A 20,956-nucleotide genomic window follows, 5' to 3' on the forward strand; every position below is an offset into this window, starting at 1 on the left:
AAAAAGGAAAAGAGAAGAAAAAAAAAAAAAAAAAAAAAAAAATTAAGTAGCTTTTTTTTTTTTTTTTTAGGATAAGCACTTGACTGGCAAACGCAAGGATTTGAGTTCAATCCCCGGTTCTGCAAAAAAAAAAGAAAGAAAGAAAAAAAGAAAAAGAAAGAAGTAAGCAGGTTCTGAGTTTCACCTTTATATGTCATAGAATGATGACTCTTTACTCCCCCACAGACACATATTGGGTATTAAACTTAGAGCCCCAGATGCTTGGCAAGTATCCCAGCACTAAGCTACATCCCCAGCAATCTTTCAATTTATTTTTATTTTTATTTTGCTGAATTGCCCAAGTCAGAATCAAACCTACAATTCTCCAAGGGCTGGCCAGATAACTCAGCGGACTAAAGTGCCTTTTTAGGCAGAGCGCAGTGGCCGGGGTTTGATCCCTGGAGTGCTGTGTTGGCTCTGCCCCCAGGGCACGCTGAGCTGGCACTGAGACTGGGCGTGGTAGCACATGCCCGTAATCCCAGCACTTGGGAAGCTGAAAATAGGAGAATCGCTATTAGTTTGATTTACATAGTGAGACCCTGTAGACCCTTTACTACATACAACAACAAACCAAGAAAACCCCACAATTCTCCTGCCTCAGCCTCCTGAGTAGTTGGAATGACAAGTTTTCTATTCCTTATTACTCAGGAACATTCCAGTGCTTTGTTAAGGCATAACAGATATTTAGGTACTGTGCAAATTAAGCTTCCCTTAATTATTAGGAATTATTACCTTTTCCCTCTTTTTTAAAAAATGTATTTTAGTACAAGGTCTTACAGGGTCTCACTACACAGATCTGACTCGTAGTGATCTTTCTGTTTTCAGCCTCCCAAGTGCTGGGATTACAGGTACGCGTCACCACGCCCAGTCCCAGCTGTCTTCTCCGCACGCCCCAGGGGCAGGACTAAGCAGGCGCTTCAGTCCGCTGAACTATCAGCAGGCCCTCCCTCTGTTATTAAGTGGAAATTTTTATTGAAATAATTGTAGAATCATATGTAACTTTTAAGAAATGCCATGCAGACGGATCTTCTGTATATTCTTTGCCCAGTTTCTCTGAATGGCAGCCTTTTACAAAATGGTACACAAGAACACAGCTATGATATTGACATAAAGTCCACTGTTCATACATATGTTTCCTTTTCATTTTATTTTATTTATTATTTTTTTTGCGGAACCGGGGATTGAACTCGGGTCCTTGCGCTTGCCAGGGAAGCACCTATTCTACTGAGCCATCTCCCCGGCCCCTTCATTTTAGATCTTATACATTTCTTAGTTTGTATGGCTATGGAATATACTCATATGTTACTTTTCAGCTTCACCCCCAGCATTTAGTAATCCGGAGAATCAACAAACTACCATCATCCCTCCTACATGCCATCTCTTTTAGGTGTAAGCAGGGTTTTGATTCACCATGGACAGCTCTGGTACACTAGACGTTTGCACACTTAACGCTCCAGCTCTTCAAAGAATGATGCAACGTACAGGAAGCTGGATGTATTGACCTGCTCCAGCTTTCCCCAGCAATACTGTTTTTTTTTTTTTTTTTGGTGTGTGTGTGTGTGTGTTTGTGGCACCTGGGATTGAACTCAGGACCTTGTGCTTGCCAGGCAAGTGCTTATTCTACTGAGCCCTCCCCAGCAACTCTGGAAGGTACTGGTGCCCTTTCTCTGCCTTGTTCTTTATTCACTTAAATATTTACCACTAATCCTAGATAAACATTTGGCCAAATTTTTTTACAAAAAAATAAGGAATCATTCCACAAATTATGGATAGTGATAAAGTAGAAAGTAGCTCCTTGGTCTCCCAGGATTGTGCAATAAACTTCTATAACTTAAACTACTTCTTATAGCTCTAGTGTTTTTCTCTACACACTCAAATATTTAAAAATATAAACACAAATATTATCCTGGTGGCCATATAAAATCAGAGTTACAGACCTGAAGGTCTAGGCTTGGCTTCCAGGAAAAAAAGCAAAAACCAAACCAAAGCAAAATGAAAAAGTATTAAGGAAGAGATAAATTACCTGGACCCACAGCTCTGTGCCAGCCAGGTCAAAGGAAAACACTGCAGCTAGGCACATGAAAAATACTCTTGACTAGTAGTACTGCTCCATTTTGCTCACAAATGTAGAAAAATAATGTGCCAAGTAATTTTTTTTCTTTTCAAAGTTTTATTGATAAACATATAGCAATGAGACAGTTTCAAATCAAATCGAAAGTACAGCTTCAACAAATAATACAATGCATACATTCTTCCTAGTGGTTAATTGCTGTACAAGATGCAGACTTGTGATCCTACTTACAAACATCATTAGAAAAAATCATTCTATTCATTAAGAGAATGCAACTATATATCTATCCATGTGCCAAGTAATTGATGTGCTGTCACAAACAATTTGCATGTGGGCATCTGTACCTACAGTCTAGAAATTTTAATTTTTTAGTAGTGGTAATAAGTAATAAAATGAGCTAATTTGAGGCTCATCAAATCTTATTTCATTACCTACTTTTTGGTCTTTTAATAATGAACTGTGAAATAGTAAATAAAGAAACTGAAAATAAAATTAGAGAGTAAATATATTAGATTTTTATCATCACAAGTTGGATGCACTGGAAAGAACATATTTCTTAACTTACTTTGATACATATTTCCCTGTATGTTGTTCTAATGTAACAATTAAACCTTTACAGTTTTTGTTTTATTTGTCAGCTAAATCACACTCATGGCATCTTTAGATAGAAATGACATTTGCTCTATTGCATTAAACTAGGCACTTTCCATATCTCTATGATAATGCACATTATTACTGCTCTTCCTCTGTGTCTTCTGATGGTTTCGGTGACTACGCAAGTTTTGAATGTACTGATGTACAAGAAGTAAAGCCATGCTGTTGTGTTGAGCTGTAGGGGGCTCAGGTCAACAATGTCTGACATTGCCAGTCAAGCAGAAGACCCAATACTATTATGGACTACCGGACTCTTTTAGAATATTTTGCTGAGTTTACACACCTATAATATTCAAATAACAGAACTTAACAAAAAAAGGGGATACAGATGAATGTCCATTTTGTATCTGCGTATTCAAAATGGTTAGGATAGATATATAGTTACATTCTCTTAATGAATAGAGGGATTTGTTCTAATGGTGTTTGTATCATGTCCACATCTTGTACAGCAAATAACCACTAGGAAGAATATATGCAATGTGTTAATTATTGAAACTGTCTTAACAATTTGATTTGAAACTGTCTCATTGCTATTTGTCTGTCAATAAAATTATGCAAAAAAGAATTTATTCATGTAGCTACAGTCCTTAAAAACAAAGAAAAAATGACCTCAGGGAACAATATAGCAAAACAAAATTCTGAGAGAAGGCACTGTTGATAGCATCACTATATTAATTTATGTGAGCAACACAAATAACAGATAAGAAAATACAGAATTCTTAGGAAGAATATCACTTGAAAGGCATCAACTACAACTATCAATAGGCGTGACACTGTTACTTAGAATCTGTGTGACACCCTTTAACAGACACCTATACATTTAACTAGAAGCAGTAACTCGACTGATTGGCTGTCTCACTCTGATCCTTTCATTGGGATCACCGGACTTTCTAGAATTAACGGCTGGTCCCTGGTGCCACACAGGGCAGATAATAAAAGAAACCGATTTTTTTTTCTTAAATGAGAAAATCTCCCCTCCCACCCCCACATACGTACACATGCACCAAACCTGCCAAAGAAAGTAGTATAAAGAAAGGTAACCCTGGAACAGTTTACAAATGGGTGTCAGATTATAGAGCTGGCTACATGGTTGCCATAGCAAACTGCTTATTTGGCACTCTAAAGCAGTTACCCCCCATTATAAGCTGCAGAGAGGTCTTTATTTCAACCACATTTAACTTTTTACAGGATATAATAATACCCTGCGCATTTCACACAGTGCCTGGAGCACTGATGATTTTTGTTTGCTTCTCTGAAAAGCCACTCAGCTGAACAGACTGCACCGCGGCCTCTGGGCTGGAATTCATGAGTTCTTTATTTTAGCGGTTTGAATTCCCCATTAATGATTTCGCACGTTAGCAGCTACTCAAACAGTTTACGGCTGAGAAAAAATGCTTCGCGACATACACACACACACACACACACACACACACACACACACACACACACACAGAGCTAGACTAAGGAGAAAATAAACTTCAGCGCCATCAACCAAAATTAAAGGAATGCAAAATAAATAATCACAATGGAAGAAAGAAGTGAAACAGAATGTTGTAATTATATAAATTAGGAAGCTAAAGAAAGAACCACAGGTCTTCATTTGTGAAAATAAAAGAAGGCATATCTTCAATGAAAGCAAACACATATAGCATGCAAAAGCCAGACACTCTAAATGAGATATAATTTAATATTATGTTTAAAAATACATACTTCCGAGTACATATACACATTGCAAAAATGAAATCCCCCGATGAGGACACTAGGGAGACTGACCAAGCCAGTAGGACTGTTCAGAGTCTGGTAACCTAGACCTACAGACACCCCAAAAGGATGACAAGGACAAAGAAGGAGGTAGCAGGGCTCAGGCCTCTGGATTGTCTTCAGTCACTAAGGCCACCAGGACCAAGTCATTTGATAAAGTGCATCTTGTCATTCAACAGTACAAGGCAATTTTTAAAGCTCTCATTTGGACAAAGAAACAAAACCGGGGAATTCACACCTCTTGATGCAAGTCTCAAACCTAGGAAATCCCAGGCAAGAGACCTCAAGGCTAGGTCTCTTTTAAAAATGTGGGTTTCTCGTACATTTGTTATTAGATCTATTACAGTGTCCACAGATCTGTCTCAATCTAGCTCATTCAAGTTTAGTTCTTATAAGTAGAAGATATGAAACTGTCGCCAAATAAAAAAAAAAATTAAAGAAAGTGGCATGAAACGGAGGAAATGGCTCAAACAAGATATGAAAGGGCAATACGAAAAAGAGGGGTGCAATCTGTAATTTTTCTATTGGTCTTCGTTTTCTTTCTGATGTAAGAGCCAGTAGGTATCATTCGTTCACTCCCACTTCTGTACTGCAGGCCCAATTAAATCTTAAGCTATGAAAATATTGTGTACAGAGAGGCAGATTCTTAACTGAGACTGCAGAAAACTAGTAACAAAAATTTTAAATTAAGTTTTTTTTAGGTTATAGATAATACAGATTTCTTAAATAAAAGATGTAGGCAAAATTTTATAAAGCATCGATGAAAAGATGGAGTGTGAGTTATCTGAAGGATTCCATGAAGAATATAAATTTCTTGTCAATAAAACTTGCAAAGCTAACCTTTCAACTCTTCACATTTTATAAACAATGATAAAGATATAAAAGGCATGCTGATTAAACAGACCTAATACAACAATAGAAAGGACAGCTTGTTCTCTGCTAATTTAGATTAAAATGACATCTATAAATTGAAAATGTTCAGTCAAGAAAATGAAACAAAGTTTTAATTTCTATATTTTAGAAACTATATGAACATAAATTTCCAGTAAAGTTTTTCGCATAGTCTCATGAAATATAATTGAACATTCTAGTATATTATAAGTTCAACATACGGCAACAGTGATGCAACTGCTGAAAAATGAATACAGTCCTTTCCTACTACTAGGTATGTAGAAAGTAATTATATCACCAGTGAGATACAATATGTGAGGTATTGTGGGCATTTGTAAACTGAACACATTAAAGTCCTGAGAGACCCAAGTGCCTCCTGATGAAGGTAACTGCGCCATGTGAAAACTGCTGAAAGACAGGAGGAACGTCCGGTCTACGAAGAGAAGTCTTTTCTCCGAAATGCAAAAATTGATATGAAAAAAATGGCAGCAAATTCATTGTGAATTACTGTCATGAAAGTGGGCCTGGATTTGAGCTTAACACAACTCACGACTCTGTAGCATCTAGGTGGGACTTACAATTAGACAGCACGTCCACATCTAGGGAGTCGCTCGACATGGAAAATGTCTCCGCCCAGCACAACAACTGTTGAAGCACTAGGAAGACATGTGCGTCGGCCAGCAGATGCTCGTGGACATCGCTGCTGTAGATTGCCAATGAGTATCACCACCCCACAGGTAAGACAGAGACCTCAGCTTTCCAAGGGTGACTCAATATTCCGAACCCCACTCTCAGCCCAACTGCTCCAGATGATATTGAGTTTGCTTTCAGATTCCAGGGGTGAAAATCAGGCAAAACCAGAACAGATTTCATTCTTCTGTCTGCAGTGATTGACTCAAGGATGGAAGAGATAAGTGAGGCCAAGGAAGGCTGTGAAAGCTCAACTTAAGAATTTTCTGTTGAGGTACCAGGGATTATAGACTATCTTATATGAAATTCGGGTGTTAACACGATTCTGAACTTCAGAAAGATAGCCTACAAGGACTGGAAACAGCCATCAGGGGAAAAGAAACTGAAACACTGATCTTAGTCATGGTATCTGGGATACTGTATCTCTCAAAGTTTTCATTTATAAAAGTAATGAATTTCTTCTTTGCCTAAACCAGTTTACAATGGGTTTTCCCTACTATTGGTTATAGAAAGACTCAAAGGTGATAACGACTCCCAAGGCTCCTTGAAACTCCACATGAAGAAAAGATCAATGATGTAAGGCAGCTCACAATGAAGGGCAAGACTTGGAGTTTAATTAAGTGGGTATGAGATGTGAGTTCTGCATGGTAAGATCCAGCCATAGCTGAGACAGGAAAGGAAGGCCAAGAAGCAAGGCTTTCATTGTGGTGATTTTAAGACAGAGACCCAGGAGCAGCTGTTGTTAGAGAAGAGCTACCAGCCCCTGCTGCGAGGCATTTAAAGATTAAAGAGCGTTAGCTGCCATGCTGCCCTCACATCAGGGCAGACAAGAGGTTCTTTAAAGTTTCATTACTCCCTGCTGGCAATAGGCATTTCCTATCTCTGCTAGAAGAAAATTCTTACAATAGTCATGGTGAAGAAAGGGACACACAAAAGGAAAATGGAAATCTGATTGAGAAAGGGAGTGATCACCATTTTTCAGGGGTTAAGTGATTTATTATTATTGATAGAATTTTAGTGGCCATTCTCATTTAGTTCGGTTAAGTAGAAGAGCAAAGCTGATCTGTCTTATCAGGTACAGGCAATACTGAAGAATCATTGTGTTTATAAAGACAGGTGACGCAATGATAGCACAGGCGCTTTGGGTCATGAATATTCATTAGGGATTACTATTAACCTCAAGCACTGTTTGATACATTAAAAAAACTGATGATCTGAGAAATACATGATAGAGAGAGTGTAGGTATGATTTACAGCAGGTCCCTGCCTTATGGAACTAAGAATTTTGTGAACTTGAGAACTAGAATGAGAAAGATTATAAGAAAAAATACCACAGTATTTCACACATCTTTATCAAGAGTGTAGCAACAAGAATTTGATTTTCACCTTGCCTGTAATCTCTACTGTTTCTCAGTAGTACATCACAAATTATAGAGAAAGGTATTATCTTTTTGTTCGCGTCCCAAATCCTTGGAATTTTTAATGGAGAAGAAAAACTATGTACTCTGCCCAATTTACATAATGTGGCATGTAACTGATACCTCAGTTCATGAACACTATTGCTTTAGAACAATTTGGTTCATAAAGAAGAGCATTTGGCAAAATCTTGTTTTTGTGTGCAAACTCTACATCGGGTGACAAACATGATCACAGCTACCTCTCCCACACAATCAAGGCCATCTTTCTCAAAATAGTGGAACAAATTAAGTTTGTGAAATGACACACCACTGTATCTAAATAAAAGATCGTTATGTACCATGACCATTCAAAGAGCAGGGACAAATATAATTTTTTCTTGGAGCAAATAATGCATTTTCTTTTTTAAAAAATGTCCACAGAGTAAACTACTTCTAATTCTCTTCATGAATAATGAAGCAGAGAGTTGGAAACAAATATGAAGGATTGAAAGACTTTTCTTAAAATGTCTTGCAAAGGCAGCTAGAGGCCAACAGGCAATACCAGAAGAGGGGAGGAAAAGAGATCACCAGAGAGATAAAGACAAAGGAGAAAGAAGAGTCAATGAGTAAAACCAGCATCTTCCTCTTCCACTTTCAACAGCACTGGTTGGTGGATGCTATTTAGCAGGGAAACATATCAGGGCTTTGGCAATACAACTGGAGTGTATGGCCACAAGACAGTGAAACCTCCATGCAGTTGTTCAGTCAGGACTGCCACATAGGCCACACAGCAAGTGTTCTCCTGTGGCTCCTGATCCACGGTTTTGTGTCACTGCTACCCAAGCCAGCCTTCACTCACCACTTTTTTCTAGTGAACTATTCCAGCCTCTGCAGCTGGAATAGAGAAACTTGGCCTTTGTTCAGTTTAACTTTAACCAGCTGAAACTAGATCAGTGGGAGAAGAGGGTGCTGTCATTTTCTTGTCTGGTAAAATGTGGCCAGAAACCCATGCAGAAAATGGAGCAATGTCATGAAAATGAAGAGCAAGCTACAATGAATAGTAATAGTTCCCTTTTAAAAGCACTTGTTAAAATACCATTAGATGTTCAATAACAGCAGTTAAGATGATGTAAAAGGGATGCACAAGGGGGAATGCTGAGTTTGACTGTTTGCTTTGAACTCTGAAGCAATTTCTTTCTTAGATTCCCCTTGCAAGTTTAACAACCAGAAAGCACAGTTAAAGCTGTAACAAAAGTGCCACTTTTGAAATACTGATTTAGTTACATCTTCAACTGCACAAAGAAAACTACACATACATACACATACGCACATACATGTAAAGTGAGTTTAATCAATATCTCTCAGAATGGAGGAAACACAACTGCATTAAACATGTAGAGTCTCACATTTATCCATGTGGCCCTGTGCTTGTAAGAAAGAGGATTCATTTGATTTAATATATTAAATTTTACCTTCATATGGGAATCTATGTGGAAAAAATGAATACATGGATATTCATTTCTCAGGAGAACCAAAATCACCTGCTAAATTTTGGAGCAGACATTAATACACAGACACACAAATTTGCTCACAACCCTAAAGGCAAGCAAGCAGCTCAGTGTGTCAGCCTTGGAGTTACGGACAAAGGGCCAGAAGCCTGGCTTTTCTACTTGCTAATGTGGCATTGGGTGAAACACTTGGTTTTGCATTTATAAAATGTGCTAAGGATGGTGATGAGGCTACCTGTTAGGTAATTTATGTAACCATTTGGAACACTGTTGGAGTCACAGTAAGCGCTCGTTCAATTGTAGACATTTTTATTATATTCTACTAAGAACGTGGTGGAAGGTGGAAGTAGTTAGAAACAGAATGCCAGAGGAAGGAGCTGGGCCATCAGACATGAGTGCTAATAGTGTTTTTAAGTCTTTGATGCTCATGAAAGAGGCAAATTTGAGCAATCAAATTAATATATATGAAAGCGTGAAGGCCATGCATGGTATGATGTGCATGTCACACTGCTGCACCCAGAATCTTGCTGCCAACACCATGGGATGAGCTGAGGGACAGGCGGAGCCCAGAGGGTAGAGGTATTCCACGTCCACAACAGGCAAAGAGCAAAGAGCTTTACTGCGGCAGGTCAACCAGCATCCTTTCTTAGTTGATTCTTTATTATAGTCACTCTTGGAAGCCTTGAAATGCTTCAACAAGCACCGAATGGACTAGTGTTAATATTTTTCCTATAAGGAAGACAAGGTAATTTCAAGCTGAAGAAGGCAAAATGGTAAGCAGACAGAGCTGCAGAGCGTGAGTGCCTGCTCGCCATGAACTAGTGGGTTGAGAAGACTGCTGTAAAGCACACGACTGTTTTTCTCTCCATCATCATGTACACCAGTGACAGCAAACCCTTGTGAGACCAAGTGCCAACCTGCAACCCAAACTCATTTATCGCAAAGGGCCAACACAGCAATTAAATTGAATACTGAGTTTAAAAAACAACTCTATGTTAACATTTTTAGAAAAAGAAAACCCTCTATTTTAACATCTTTTGTCTTAAAAGAAAAGCGTGATAACACATGCATCATAGGTTTGCCACCATTGATGTATACTATTAAGAGAAAAAATATGTTTTTCTCATAAAAATCATCCTCAGAAATAGGCTGCGTGATGAGGAAATCACACACAAACATACACATAATGATAATTATTGGAAGAGGGCACAGAGAAAGAGGGAAATAAACAATCTAAGACACTGTGGTGGTGTGGATCTGTCAGGCCACCATCATGGGGCGGGACCTTGGTTGCCAGCTGAGAGGCTGCTGGGAAGCTGGTTCGATGCTGGGGGCTCTAACTTGATTGGTAGAGTAACCCATTGCTGGGATTTTAGTTAAAGGGACACATTGGAAGGTAGAGTCTAATTAGATGAAGCAGGTCATAAGGTAGGGTTATGGCACAGAAGGGTATTTTGTCCCCGGTCTCTTTTTGGCTGTATCTGTCTCTGTTTCCCTCTTTTCCCTCCATTCCCTCTCTCTCTCTCCCTCTTTCTGACTGCTCTGATGGGAGCAGCTTGGCTCCACCACAGCCTCTCCACCATGATTTCAGCCTCTCCACAGGCACAGGAACCTGGAGTCAGCCCAAATGACCATGGGCTGAAACCTCTGAAACCATGAACGAAAATACATCTTTTCTCCTTTAAGTTGTTTTTTCTAGATATTTTTTCCTAAGAACAGAAAAGCTTGGACCATGGACATATTCCTACAGAATTACAGCATCATCACTGAGAATACTAGTTAATAATCTTGGAAATAGTTATCAATGGCTATGATATCACATAAGGAAAGTTATCACCAGTTTTTACCTCGTGCTAAAGTACAAAATCAAAGTACCATAAAAAAGAACAAAAGAAACTTACTAGTTTCCTCACCAGCATTTTTCGTCTACTGAAAACTGATGAACAATATTTTTATTTATGATTTGAACAAAAACATGACTTACTTTCCGTCCCAGACATGGTCACCTCTGTGGAAAATCACCAGGTTGTTACTGGGGTCCAGAGCGACCCCAGAAACTTGGCCTGGTAACAGGTATACTCCAGGCCAGTCTAATGCCTCTTCTACATGGAAATCTAAAAGATAAATCCATACATTTAGTGTAAAAACAAAAGCTCAGACAAACAGAGATTCACAGTGGGTAGAAGCCTCATGCAGTAAGTCACAGCATGCAAAGGAAATTTTAAAAGTCAAGCCGTGCTCTCCACAAAATATGTATCACATGCACATGCCATGTAGCTTCTTAATCTATGGAATGAGCTACTGTGAACTTGTCATAATGCGATCTGCATTTCAGTGTTCTTCAACAGACAATGGTTCTCAGAGTAAGCTATTCTCTGATTATCTCTTGTACAAGAAACTATGTATGATACCGATATCATTTCACCTCGCTCCAGTGTTTCTATAAACCGTTGTGATCTCTCTGTCTATACGTCCTTGTTTCCCAACATGAGACAAGAAAACATGATGAAGACTGCGACTGAATCTGGTCCAAACTATTCTAACTTCTGATCAGCATGTATTGGTCCTCACAGGTTACCTGTGTTCCTTTCTGTTACTCTCTTTGCTAACCACACTCGTGAATAAACAGGTACAGTGTACGAGCACCCATAGGAATTGAGGCGATATAATCTGGAAGATAACTATGAAAGTTACTGTAACACTGTCAATATTTCATTCCCTCTTAAATGCTTCTTTGGAAGTGCTAAGAAGTACAAAAGCAGCAACTCAAGCCTGTTTCTTTTCCTCACTCTTTGGGGGGTGTGGCAACATGTAGTGAAATCCTCACAGACAGGCACGAAGGATGGGGCACCGGAGGGAGCACAGGGCTCGTATGATGGGCTCCTGATAACTTGGAAGGATGCTGATGTGGGAATAAGCATGCTAAAATAATTCTGTCAATTGTACAGAAGGGAAAAATACCTTTTCATTCCAAACATTTTTACCTCTGCACATTGAATTTTTTTCAATAATATAAATAAACAGAATAGCACAACCAATAGGAATCCTAGACTATTTCTGCCAACAATGTTTATTGAAGTAACTTCCACAAATATATTCCTTAGGTATTTTTTTTTTTCTACAAAGCACTATACTAGACTTTGGGAAGATGGAGAAAGAAAGCATGGCTTTTGGCCTTGAAGAATAAGACAGTAGAACAGTACCAGAGATACAATTAGAAATGAACAGGAGCCGAGAGTGCTGGTCCATTCCTGTAAATCCAGCACTCTGAGACGCTGACACAAGAGGATTGTAAGTTTAAAAGCCTGGCAACTTAGTGACTTAGCAAGTCCCTGTCTCAAATAAAAAAGAAAAACAGTAGGGCTGGGATGCAGCTTAGTGTAAAGGTTCTGAGTTCTAAGTTTAGTAAGAAAGAAAAACAAGGGAAGAACATAACAAGAAAAAAAAAAAAAAGGAACCAGACATTTATGACACAAAACAGGGCAGAAACCCAGAAGTGGACCCAGCATTCTTCCAGAGGCTCTGAGCTGGGATATTATGGGGTGTAAGTCTGACTATGTCTCCCAGAAGAGCCCACAGTTGCATTTGCACTTAAAGGAAGGTGGGGGAGGGGTCCACTACGTGTAGGGTGGGCAGAGAATACTCTTGTCAGAAAGAACACAGAGAGTTTTTATACTGCAGAATGTATGTTGAGATGTTTAGAAATCTGGTGAGGAATCCTGTGTGTGTCAGGTGGCTGGTGGGAGTGTGGCCGGGGGACAGAAGTCAACTCCAAGATCAGCATCGAACCCAGACCAAAAAAATGTTTTGTATGGTTCACCATTCAAAACAGTCTGGATTGAAGAGTGAAAGCTGGAGTGTTTTGACCTGTACCATGATTAAGTATAAGACATATTTTATGAGTAGCGGTAAAGCACAGAGTGAGGGGATAATTTACTTTGGAAATGTATTGGGGAACATGGGGATGTCATTCTCACTTGTGTGTTTTGTGAAATACCTGCCTGAGTAGGAGGAGGGTGCTGAGTTACAGCTGGCATGCCTGAATTTGCAAGCAACCCTGGGCAGAGCAGCGGACGTGAACGGAGCGCTCAGGTGAATACCATCTATCACCTAGCATGCTTGCCTATCAAAAGAGGATAAAAGGTTGCAAACTGCTCCTTCACATCACCAGAAGCCATGAAGGTTTCTAAGCATGGGCCAGAGTGAAAGTTAGCTCTAGGCAGAGGGTGTGAGCTTTAGAATTATAGACACCTAGATAGATTAACAGACTGCAATTTTCCAAAGAGAATATTTTAAATAGTTTAAAATATTTTGATTCTGACATGATACTATTTTTTTTTTTTTTTTTTTTTTTTTTTTTTTGGTACTGAAGATTGAACTCGGGACTTTGCACTTGCTGGGCAGGTACTTATGCCACTAAGCTATCTCCCTGGCCCCTGGTAAATTTTCAACACAGTAAACAGGATGTAAAAAGAAATGGATTGAATTAAATACCAAAAGCAACCTGGATCTTTTAGAACCAAGTTGGAAAATCATTTAGTTAAAAAAACTTAACTAAAAAATAACTTTACATTTATTAAGTTTATTTGGTGAGGACCTCAAAACTTTCAAGCTCTGTCTTTATTTGAACCAGAAATTCTGAAATATGAACAAAAGACTGGACTCATTCTTTCTCATGAATTTTTGGCTCATATAACTTCTGACTTTTTGCTCCATGTCTCCATCTTTTTCTTCATGAGGTGGTTGATGGTTATTCCTAAGATGAAATGGTCAGGAACAGAGACTGCCACTGAGGAGAGGGGTGTACAGAGAGAGAGCTAGTATGGATCTCTCTTCCATCCCTGCTCCTCACTGCCCAAGAACCATAGAATGTGGCCTTACAGAGCAGTCTTCCCTTGCCACCTCCTCATCAACAGGAAGGAATCATGCTTTGAGCCAGTCTTCAGACCCCAGTACCAACGTATTTGTTTTCTAATCCCCTACTAAGGAAGACTGCAAATCTTTACCAAAGAAGCTATATGATAATATATCATTGGGTTCTATGTTTAATTTAACATTTTCAGTAGTGTAGAAGTTAAAAGGTCTATTCAAATTCCTTTTAACCTTTAATAAGTCTTTCAAAATATGACTAGTTAAGGTTGCATATTTACAGTTTCAGCCTGAAAAGTAAACACACATTTCTCACACATGACCTTGGGCAGCCATCTTTGACTCTATCTAAGATCACAGTTGACAGAGTCTCTCAAACTGTGTATCTGAATATGTCTTCATTTCATGTTTCTTTTCTTTTTGCAGAACTAGGGATTGAACTCAGACCCCTGCGCTTGCCAGGGAAGCGCTTATTCCACTCAGCCAGCTCCCCAGCGCCCCCATCCTTGACTCTAAATATGGGCCACTCTAGATGATGGACAAAAGGGTCCTTTTAAGCTGGACTATTTATTCTGAAAAATCAGAATTTGAGAACCTATTAGAGGAAATGATACTTGAAAAACATTTGTATGTCTTTTCTAATATATATATATATATATATATATATATATATGTATATACACATACATATCAACTAGTGAGCCACTGACTCTGGTAATCTTGGTAACAATTCATTGTGATTTCTGAAAGCTCATGGAAAATGTGAAAAAACACCGCTTAATATTTTAAAATGGTATTTTTCCAAATGACATTTAACACCTTTCCTAACAAATGCATTATAGTATGAGGACCCTTGCATTCATTATAAACAAAGATAAAGGTATAGCCTCATATTGCTATATATTTAGAAAAAAGTCCTAGTGCTAGAAAACGGCATACCTTACCACTAAAATTACACCACTAAATCACTAAAAGAATTATACACCTTTTCAAGAAAGAGATTAATGGGGCCAGGGACATGGCTCAGAGGAATAAGTGCTTCCCTGGAAAGTGCAAGGGCCTGAGTTCAATCCTCGGTTCTGCCAAAAAAAAAAATGAGAAATTAATGTTAACATTAGTGATCAATGCTACCTTCAGATGAAATTATTAAGAAGCATTTAAAAGGGCAATTATTTATTTGTGCTGCACACAGAACAAAAGGGCCAGGTAAAGTTGTAAAAAACATAATTTCAAATCAAGAATTTTGACATAATTGCACTGTAACAAGGCTCTTCATATTTAATTTAATCCTAAGGGAAGAGAGCCAGATAAAATCACTAGAACATTTCAACACAACCAAAATGTGATAGTTGCTTTTTCTACACTTGAAAAATCTCATTCCAGGGAAAGAAAATGCTTTATTTTGGTCAGGAAATGTTATTCATCAGAGGTTCCAGCAACAACTATAATTAACTAAAACTACAGGAGAAATATTTATAACTGAGTCCAAAAGGAAACAAGAATTAATTATAGTGTTTCACTTAATGGAAGAGAAGTGAGAAAGAAGTGTAAAATAAGACTAGGGGCTCTAAAGTGTCAGTAAGATTAAAATTTCTCTAATTGCAAATGGGAATTTGTTCTCTTTTTTCTCTTGCTCTCTCTTTCTTCCTTGCTTTATTTTCAGACAGGTTATCTCCATGTAGCTCAGCTTGGTCTTTAACTCAATATGTAACTCAGGTAGACCTTGAACTCATGGAGATCCACCTATCTCCATCTCTCAAGGACTGGGATTACAGGTGCACCACCATACCCAGATGGAATTTTCGTACTGGTCAAATTGGACACTCATTTAGAATAAATGACCAGAGCTGATCCACACAGGTAGTTGTTATACTTTTAGACAGAGATGACTGGATGACAGAAAAGATTAATCCTCCTACCTACCTATCTAATTTACATCTTTGTGAGATGAAGAATAACAAAGTGATTAAAAATCAAGTCCCAGAAGCAAGCTGGCCCAGCTTTGTATCTTGGTCCTTTCCAGTGTGGCACTTTGGGAATGTGAGTGAACATGCCTCTATATCTCATTCTTTAATGTAGGCTGCTGTGAGAGTTAAAGGAATTAATACATCTAAACAGTTACTTCAAAGTATGTGCTATGTACTATATTTTTATCATCATTCTCTTCTTTAGAGATTAAAATCCAGCCATGTGCTATTTGTTTCTTGTTATTACTCTACTCTTGAAATTCTGAAAGACTTGATAAGCAGTAAGCTCAATATGATCAAAACATGGCATAGGAGGGGACTCTAAAATCAAGTAATAGTTGTTTCTAGGAATTAATGAAGAACTCAGTGTAACATAAGAATAATTAAAGATCTTATGAGTCCTCTTATCTAATCAGAAGTGTCAGTCACATGCAAATGTATTTTATGACATCCAGAGGCTCATAACATACACTGAATTAGTCTTCCATATGCTAGTAATGCCCGAGATAACAGCTATCTGTGATTTTTCATTGATTTTTCAATAAGTCTAGCATCAAGACTACATCTTAGATTTTATTTCTACTCTATTAATGTTATCTCAATATCGATACTAAAGTACTAACAATATCAAATATATTAAGCATAAAAAGGAATACATTTACTTCATAGATTACCAAACTGAGTATCTTCACATTATATATTACTTATATATCAAAGTCAGTCAGTGATCAGAAGATCAAAGAGCTACAAACTCTCATTCTGATAGAACACTGCCACTTTCTCAACTTACTAATATATTTCAAGAAAATGTTCTCGTAAATGTGCTTAAGATAATGTACTTAACATTTATCATTTGGCATTTTGTTTTTCAGAATCTCAATCCAACATGACATTACGGTAGTAAAAATAATTGTTATTATTGTTAGTGTCAAATAATTAAAATGCTTTCGATGTGCCAAACATCATTTAAAATGCTATTCATGTGTAATTGCCCTAATTCTATCTCAACCCTACTGGACTGTTACAATCTGCGTTGGTAGACCACAATTAAGTAAAACTCAGAGAATAATAATAATAATAATAATAATAACAACAACAACAACATGCCAAGTGACCACAGAGTAAATGGCACAGCTGGGATTCAAAGCCTGTCAGCCAAGGACCAAAGCCCGGTTGGGGTTTGTTATATTATAGCACATCCATGAAGTGTTTCACAAATTTTATTTTGGCTAAATGCAGAATTACTTGGGGGATGCTACATTGTGCGGCAAATGTTCAGAATTTTTGAAATGCAATGAAAACAATATTTAACCACTTTGTTTTAAAGAATGTGAAGGACTTTATCAGGTATGCAAAGCAGGAAGATATCATTCTATTGAGATGCCGATGCTACTTAACACCCACTGCCACCCAACTCTTACTGAGGTAGAGAACCTTGTCTTTAAAGACACAGGCCAGGGTGAGGGCCTAGTGAAATCTTGATCAACCTGAAGGTCTATAGGCCAAGTTTTCGTGTATTCCTGGCTCTACCAGGCAGAGTCACATCCAAATTTTTGACCTGATGCATTAATTGCACCACTGAGCCCTCCAATACACAGGATGGGAAGTGTCACACTATTGTAGTTCCAACAGATGGACAGTGGGATGCAGCTGGAAGTGCTGTTGAAAGCACCCATTTGGGGCTGTGCTGACACCAAGAACCGGAGAAATAACATGGCTGAGTGAAAACCTCCAGCTTCCAAACTGTGAGGGTTCCAGAACTACTTCTGAGGCAGGAGATTATATCAACCCTTACTTGACTGAGCACCACTCTACCCAAATACAAGGAAATGGAAGGTGTACATTTGAAGTAATAAAATCCAAGTTTTAAATTTAGACTCTGTGACTTCATTTAAATAGGTTATCTTTGGCTTCAGTTTCTTCTTTTGAAAATGTGAAACACATCTCATAGATTCATGATATGACTACATCCTATAATGTTAACACAATAGTCTTACATTTTCATTTCATAAAAATCTCAAAAAGTTCCTTTCTTCTCTGCAGCTAATACAATGTCTTCTAGCAACTAGGCATTTAGAGAGACAATTGATTCCCTCAGACCATTAGGATCCATTTCTTGCTTTGCTTGGAGTAAAGAAAGGGCACAATGAAAACAATGAAAGATCATTGTCACAAACTTACTCTCCTTGTTCATGTGCTGAGGAATACACAAGAATTAGGCTAGTAACAGCTCTTCTCAGGGCACTGTACACAAATAAGTGTCTAATTTCTTGCCTTCAAATGGAAGCATCCTGAGAACAAGGCTTCCTCTAGCTCAAAGGAGTAACACAGCATCAAATAAAGTAGAATACTGTTTAAACAAAGATAATCATGAAAAAGTTTTGGGAAACAAATTACCAAAGTGAGTTTTGCTATTTTGCATTTAATTTTCAAAAAGTTTTGGGATTAAAACACGGAAATAATATAAAAATAGATCATTTCAGAAAGGAAATACAAACACATTTCCTTTCTACAACTAAGATTTGTGCTGTATATAGCTCACTGATTTATGACATGTAATCCCACACAGAACGTGAAAGGAAGCTTCGCACCGCACCCTTCTCTAGAGCACTGCCATGCAAAGTCTTGGAAGTTATCATGTTTGGCAAAGTAAATGTATTTCCTATAATTTAAGCATTTCTTTCTCAGAAAAACCAGGCAGGTTTCAGGAATATGATGCCTTAAGCCACACTCTGACTTGTACATGGATGCCTGTGATGCCTCACAGTGACCATGGCATCATTCCCAACGCAACAGCAACACAGGCAAGCCAGGGAATCACGCACGCTGCAACACTAGCAGGTTTCCCTTGCACGGAACTGTATTCTCCCTGGAGAAGCCCTTCAGTCTTTCGCATTGCTATGTGGTCTGAATTCTAATTCACCCTCTTTACCATGGAGTTTCAGACAAGCACCGGAGGATGTTTATGAAATGGACAAAAGAACGGTAAACTGCACATTTGCCTGCAGAAAGAGGCTTTTTTTTTTTTTTAAATAGGATCCAAAAGTCTAAATTCTTCTGAATGATCTTAGGTGATTCTAAGAAAAAGGGTCCCAGGGACCACGTCCTGAGAAGCAGTTTTGCTAGACAACTTTAGACTGGGTTAGTGCAGGAATGGGTCTGCTTAAGTGTGTGGCAAAAGTCCAGGTTCTAGTTAACATCTCCCAGGGACCATGAAGCCAGTCCCAGTGGATAACGCTTGAAGCATCTGTGTGAGCAAAAGGTGCTGTATGCTAATTTTTTTCAGTTATAAATAAAAATCATCTGGGTGTTGAATAATTTATGGCTTCCTGCAAAGCTGAATTGGAAAACATCAAGCTGGCAGCCTTTACTGTCGCAGCCGGAGTATGGACAGCTGCCACGCACGCGTATCTGTTACTTTTTTCGGAGATTATCTCCACATACTATATTATCTGGCCTTCCACATTAGCAAGTAACACGAAACACAATCAATATCACAGAGGCCACGGCACAATTAGAGACAAAGTGCAGGCATCCTTAGCTTGCTGGTACGGAAATCTGAAGGGAATAAGGTGTTGTCCACTTATTGTGGAAGCCCAATTCTGGTTAGAAGACTACTGGACCCTTCAAAATCAACTCAATTTCCAATCAAGACAGCTATTGATAAAGGAATTTAAGAAAGCACAGTCATAAAAGTGATTGCATTTTACAAGTCATCTGTACGAGAGTGCTGAAAGTATAAGATTCCTTTAAGAGGAATTTAATTGCCTTTTTAGAAGGTAGTATATAAACATTGTGCACATAGGGATTTATATGTCGCTTTCAATTTTCAAGCACTTTCCACTGAGTAAAGTGGAAAACGCTGGGTTTTTTTTTCTCTGCACCTCAGGTGACCCTTTCCCAAATGATCCAAGTGTTTTTGGTCCCTGCACTTCTGATTCACCTATTGAACAGACTCTGAATTTATATAGCACTGGCTTAAAACACAAAGAGAAGAATTATCCTGTAAAAGTGGTATTTGATAACCCAAATCTGAATAATAATTTCTCCAATGCTTTCACTGAGGGGTTAATTCATGTGTTAATTTTATTCCCTTCAGATTTTGCTCATGAGAGTTGTAGCATCTCACATTTAATTCCTTTAAACACACACACACACACACACACACACACACACACACACACCAAAACCCTAGACGCACCTCCTGTGTGTTCTGGTTCCCGTGTGCCTTCACCAGGCAGGGGCTGCTGTATCAACACTCTGCTCTCTTCTGGCCTTAAAGTAGATTCTAGTCTGTGGAATTTGTGAATTCTGTCTCTGACAAGAATAGCACTGGCCCTCTCACGTTCTGCCCCCTCTCTGGCATCAGGCTGACCAAGATCCTTTTTCTGGACTACATTTGCAATCTCAGCTACCAGGTCTGACTCTGATTCTGCCTTGTTGGTAGGGTTATATTTGTGCACATGGACAACATCTTCCCTTTCTCCTAGCAGTTTGGAAAGCAGTGAATAGAAATCACCTGCGGAAAAAGAGAAGAGAGAAAAGAGGTGGAGGGTTGATGCGATCACAAAATTTATAAAATTTAGTGCCTCAAATATATATCATCTCTTGATTCTTCACAGTAAACGAGAGATGGTGCTGCTCGCGGGCATTCAGGCACAGGAGAAAGAAGAGCGCAGAACAATTCCCAGAAGAGCGAGAGAATGATACATCTGTACTTTTCATTTTATAGACCACATAGATATTTGTTTTATTTCATGAATCCATGCATGATGGCTATTTTCATATTAGGAGAAGCAGAATAATGCATATGTGATTGCCCAGAACATTTCAACAAATGGCTTTCACAAGACAGTTAAACAAATATGGACGTTGAGATTCCTCAGATTTTTTTTTTTTTTTTCGGAACCGGGGATTGAACTCAGGCCCTTGCACTTGCCAGAGAAGCACTTATTCCACTGAGGAATCTCCCCGGCCCTTCCTCAGATTTTTATTTTATTTTATTTTATTTTTTTTGCAGAACCGGGGATTGAACTCAGGCCCTTGCGCTTGCCAGGGAAGCGCTTATTCCACTGAGCCATCTCCCCGGCCCCCCATCCTCAGATTTTT

At 38.5% G+C, this 20,956-nt stretch overlaps 1 protein-coding gene across 1 annotated transcript in view; it reads right to left on the reverse strand.

Moving 5' to 3' along the window:
- Pam (peptidylglycine alpha-amidating monooxygenase) overlaps positions 1-20,956 on the reverse strand; it is a 188,553-nt gene that overhangs the window by 29,678 nt on the left and 137,919 nt on the right. The window contains exon 18 of the mRNA XM_004625468.2: positions 10,996-11,125. Within this exon, the coding sequence (XP_004625525.1) occupies positions 10,996-11,125 (130 nt within the window). The remainder of the gene's footprint in view (positions 1-10,995; positions 11,126-20,956) is intronic.

Source organism: Octodon degus, unplaced genomic scaffold (genome assembly GCF_000260255.1).
Source record: "Octodon degus isolate 3935 unplaced genomic scaffold, OctDeg1.0 scaffold00009, whole genome shotgun sequence".
In the NCBI taxonomy this organism is placed as follows: domain Eukaryota; kingdom Metazoa; phylum Chordata; class Mammalia; order Rodentia; family Octodontidae; genus Octodon; species Octodon degus.